The sequence below is a fragment of the Saccostrea cucullata genome, unplaced genomic scaffold (assembly GCF_032062105.1).
Source record: "Saccostrea cucullata isolate Sc308-1 unplaced genomic scaffold, CSIRO_AGI_Scuc_v1 ctg21349, whole genome shotgun sequence".
NCBI classification, from domain to species: Eukaryota; Metazoa; Mollusca; class Bivalvia; order Ostreida; family Ostreidae; genus Saccostrea; species Saccostrea cuccullata.
The window spans coordinates 1-5,204 of record NW_026936065.1 but is presented as its reverse complement, the minus strand read 5'-3'; the positions used below and the strand labels follow the sequence as shown (position 1 = coordinate 5,204).

General features: G+C 30.3%; 1 protein-coding gene across 1 annotated transcript; it reads right to left on the bottom strand.

Annotated features, from left to right (window-relative positions):
* Positions 1–1,127: 1,127 nt before the first annotated feature.
* Positions 1,128–3,765, bottom strand: LOC134244704 (uncharacterized). The gene is made up of 5 exons (XM_062726959.1): positions 3,741–3,765; positions 2,880–3,057; positions 1,895–2,028; positions 1,667–1,802; positions 1,128–1,340 (listed from the first exon to the last, which is right to left on the bottom strand). Exons 1-5 carry the CDS (start codon positions 3,763–3,765, stop codon positions 1,175–1,177), a joined length of 639 nt encoding a protein of 212 aa, XP_062582943.1. The 3' UTR covers positions 1,128–1,174.
* Between the last annotated feature and the right edge of the window lie 1,439 nt (positions 3,766–5,204).

The window sequence follows — 5,204 nt, the reverse complement described above, 5'->3', positions numbered from 1 at the left end:
CCAGTCTTGTATTCCACCATATTTCAAGTTAAAGACTACACCTTGTATTTCCTACAAATATACATCGACCATTGCTTCCAAACTTTTCAATTACAAAAACACTTTACATGGCCTGGATATCGACTATCTGTAAAATAATCCCCCTTCGTGTTCATGTTCTTCTTCGCCTTATAACTATAGTCCTGCTGGACACATAATTACAAGTGACGTAAATATAGTTCGTAATGAGGACCTTAGATCACTTATTTTAAAAGGTTCTAAATATAGGGAACCCCGATCCTTTAACTGGCGTCGGAATTTCATAAATATTATGGATTCTGTTGAAAATTACGCCAGACGATGGACCCAGATATGAAAAGGAAGACATTGACACCTTGTCAGAATGGATTAAATGTATCAGATCCATGTTAAAGTCACGAATTAAAAGATTGAGAAGCAAAATGAAAATCATCTATCCTTCTGTGTTCAATAAACCAGAAGTGAAAAAAAATAAGATAGATTACACGATCAGTACGTACTGGTTCCTGCCGACAAAGCAGGTAACAACATTGTCTTCGTTTGTAAGGCTCATTATATTAATTGCATTCTAGAAGAACTTGGATTTAATTCTACAAGTGGTAATCCTACTTATACTCATACTTCTCTTTCTAAGGAAGAAATTCTTCAAAATCACCTGTCAGTTTTGAATACTTTTAATATTCCACAGAGTCAAAATGAATTTGAACTACCTTATATATATTGGATTCCGAAACTTCATAAGAATCCTTACATACAAAGATACATTGCATTGGAAATTGCTTACTTACAGTAGAGCATATGCTCTTGCGTGTCGAATCAACTGAGATACGTAAATTCCGTATGCGGGTGATAAAGGTATATTGCTGCATAAGTAGCGGAAGTTGAAGATAGAAAAGTCATCTCGTTTAATAAAGAGCTTGGTTGTAAGATTACCATTAACGTCTTTTAAAGCAAAATATCCAAAAATGAAACATATGTATTTGTAGATTTTGTGGCTGTGTGGAAGTGTATGTCTGTATGTGAGTGTGTCTTTGAGTATTTTAAATGTCTGCAACTGAATATATTTGTATTATGTTTATTTCTGTAAATAAATAATAAAAACTTATTACAGCATTTATTGACTTCATTTTCATTCTATAGCGATTTTGAACAGATTTTACATTTCTGCAGGATCAGGACATTGAAAATTCATCTCCTCCCCAATAATTGCTGGATAGAAATGGTGTCTAAAGGTTTCTATATTTTCCGATGTCCATTGAAATTCGATCTCATTGCAACTTTCCAACTGCTGTAATGTTATATCCAAGAGCTGGCTGTATGATCTGTTTAAAAGAAAACATAATTTTTATTTAAAAAATAGATGATAAAAATACCATGTGGGCCTTTTTGCATTTAGATATTTGAATTTTGATTTCTTTTGCATTAAAAACTACATAAAAGACTCTACAGAGAGAGAGAGGAGGGATATCAAAAAGGGAGAGAGAGGAATGTCAACGAGAGAGAGAGAGATGAAGAGAGATGATTGTCAACGAGAGAGAGAGAGAGGATTGTCAACTAGTTATAGAGCGAGTGAGATAGAGAGAGGAATGTCAACGAGTAATAGTGATAATAAACTGACTATCAAATTTAACTTCATATCATAACTTACCGACAGAAAAGATTTTTTGACATTTCATTATTTGCAGGATTTTGACGTGTTGATTCCATTAATGCTATGACCTCTTTTCTGTATCTATCAAGCTGCTGGTATCTGCTATTCATACACTGTTGCAGCCCTTGAAGAACTAAACAGGGCCTTAATTAAGTTACATGTATGCACGTTATATATGCAGAAATTATGAATAATATACAAACTATATGACATATAAATACTTACGAGGAAATATAGGATTTTTACACATGCTCGTTTCCCTTGCAGCAATTATAAGAAGAAGATTCCTTTCGTCATTGCATTCTGGGAGAGCCTCAATGTTTAGGTCGTTTCCACATTGAATTAGTTCCCTCAGATACCTATATTTTGATATAGTTATTTAAACATAATGAAACTTCACCATTCATTTAAAGCTACCCACGTTAAACATCTGGCTAATTTGACCAATATCTCAAATGATTTACCATTATTTGATATTGTCTATATGAGATCGTTTTTATAGAGACAGCAATAGGATTAACATCTACCAATCTTCTATTACTCAGAAATATTTTGTTATATTAAGAAGGATAACTGTACCAAAAAAACACGTTCTATATCAAAAAGGAAGATGCATATTAAAATCTACTTTTTATCTTCGTTGATTTGAAAAAAAAAAAAACAAGAAAAAATGACATTTATCTTATTATTGTGTTTCTGACCACAAATGATAGTGTTTGTTATATAATAAGATAATCATTAACAAACTAATAGCATTGTCTTCAGTGGTATCTTTTCAGATAAAAGTAGCTTTTTGTTCTGGAGAGCTCACTGGTATCTTACAGTTCAAAGGTGATCAATGATCATCTTATCATAGGTGTAGTTAAGTGTTTGAAGATGTTGCTACAATATGATATTGAAATCTTACATGTATTATGTTTTGTGCTCACTAACATTCAATGTCTTAAAACATGCTAGGTATTCTAAGGATTTTAAATTTCATGATCGAATGTTGTAAAAGTGTTAACTGATACTTCATCAAATTTGTCTGTTTGTGAATTTACGACTATGAATATAAAATAAGTGGAGTAAAAGCGTTTATTTTAGAATTATTATTATTTAATGTAACATATAATATGAGAACATTTATATAATTTTTTTTATCTAATTAAAAACTTTTAACGATAACCTTTGATCTTATACTTCGATAACAAATTGATAAATGTCTCACCTACAAACATCTGTGAAATAGTTCCTTCTTAAGGCAGCTTCACCCTTTTCTCTGTCTCCAAAGAAAACAACTTTCGGTGGTGTCTTAGGACATGAATACAGTCTCATACACCGTGAGTCCGTGAATTCAAAACTTGTGTTAGTATCTTCCTGTCCCTCTCGCTTTAAAAATCGACCCTCTATAATATAAAAAGGGCAATATAAACTTTTTAAGCCAAATCTGATTTTTTCCTTTTGAAAGGCTTAAAAAGCAATTGAACCAATATGAGCTTTATGTTTGATGTCGGAATTATTTGCTGCAAAATTGTAAATAACTTATTCAATGACAGAAAAATGATGTTCATAAACTTCTGTCGTTCATATTTGCGATGTTAAAACTATTTATAAACTTCGATTGAATCAAAATTACAATATTCTCCTCCTGTACAATAACGATTTATTATTTACATGTAATACTGTATATTATTAGATTGTTTAGAAGTCTTTCATTAACCATTTATTGCTTTATTTTTAGTCTAATTAATCGTAAACATTTATATTACATACAAATTTATCATATTAACACATTTAAGGAAGCTCTAAACACCAACAGAAGCTATTTTTTGGACTCGGGGAAAAATATATATCAAGATATGCATATTGAGACTTTTTCATTCTATGGAAAATAGAGTACGTGCCTTATTTGCACAGGAAAAATTTTCATAGACAATGGGCTATTTTTGAGCAGAAATCATTCTATCTGCAAAAATACCCTATGAATACAGCTCTCTAGTGTGAAGTGTTTAGAGCGTCCTTACATGTAACAGCAAAATAGTTTTCAAAAATGTAGCTCACATTGTTCTAATAAGACTTTGACACTTACCCGGACTGAGAACAAAGAAAGCCATAGCTATGGTCAGAAAATTGAAAAGTCTTCCGATCATTGTTGGCTACTATGAAAACAAAAAAAAAAATTCGTCGCAATTTTTGTCCAAGTGCATAATCAATTTTATCTACTTTTAATGTCTATTAATTTTATCATAGGGAGCTAATAATTTCTATTATAGAGTTACTGACCTATGAATTATAACAATTTATGTATTAACTCAAAATGCCATCGTATTTTGTACTTTATTCTATTGATGTCCTTTCAAATCATAAAAAGTAATTTTAGAGTCAAGATTAAACGTTTTAGAACGTTTTTAAACGTTTTAATAATTAAATTTCATGAAACATTATTAGAGTAATAATTATATATTTGTTGATAACCACCATTTTCTAAACAACCTAACAATTTTTATTCAGGTTTTCAAGATAACTTTCTTACTTTCTACCTGCGTTTCACACGATTGAACTCGTATGTATTCCATACCTATATTCCCTTTTCAGGAGACTGAGTAATTTTGAATTTTAACATTTCTGCTCTTATGGGTTTTTAAAAATTTCACCTATTCCAATTTACAAATAATAAAAGATTTTTAGGTAATTTAATTGATTTACAATTATTAGATTAATTGTATATTGTTTAACGTCCCTCTTGAGAATTGTTTCACTCATATGGAGATGCCATAGGTTCCCTCTTTCATTTACCTTTATTTTGTACTTTTTAAGATGGACAATAATGAATAGATTTATGAAGAATAAATGTTATTTCATTCAAATACACACACAGGTTGTATTTGGATTTGACAAATTAACAAAAAAGGTAATGCAAGAAAAATACATTAATATCTTGAGTTTTAAACAAGAAAACAGTTTAAAAATAGATTTATTACAAAAAAAAAAAAAAGAATTTGAATAGCTGGATTCTAGAAGAAAATAGAAGAATAAAGGAAAGACTGTGATTTTAAAATCCATATTTCTTTCAAATTTAGGATAAACGTCTGATTTATATTTCTAGAAGCAAACATACCGTTCTTTAATTCAACAAGGTGTTCATTAACATTTTACAACTTACTGAATTGTTGTGCAACATACATTTCATGTTCAGGTCATAGAAACATGACGTTACCATTTCCATGCAAGCACTTTATAGAGTGGTACAAGTTTCTGTAAAGTTCAGCGTGAAGAATACCATGACGTGATATTTAAATAATAAAATAACTCCTCTTATTTTATGAGAGTTAATATAAATATAAGGAGTTTGGCAATAGGCCTATATTGAAGATTAAATGAATTTTTTAAAGTGCGTGAAAATGCATGATTGCGGGGAAACAGTATATGCGTATTTTTGCGTTAGAAATAGGAAATGGTATGAAATTATGTGTTTAAATGCGTGACTGCGGGGAAGGGGGTTAATCATTGTCTATACAGTATATACTATACATGTACAGAATTTTTATAGTTA

What these genes read in the sequence shown, in the direction of transcription:
- LOC134244704 (XM_062726959.1), bottom strand. Translation starts at nt 3,765, where the DNA reads ATGGCTTTCTTTGTTCTCAGTCCGG. An exon ending in TTTCTTTGTTCTCAGTCCGG is followed by an intron (nt 3,058 to 3,740) that starts GTAAGTGTCAAA and finishes TTTATATTATAG; the next exon opens with AGGGTCGATTTTTAAAGCGA. An exon ending in TCAAAAAATCTTTTCTGTCG is followed by an intron (nt 1,341 to 1,666) that starts GTAAGTTATGAT and finishes TCTTTTAAACAG; the next exon opens with ATCATACAGCCAGCTCTTGG.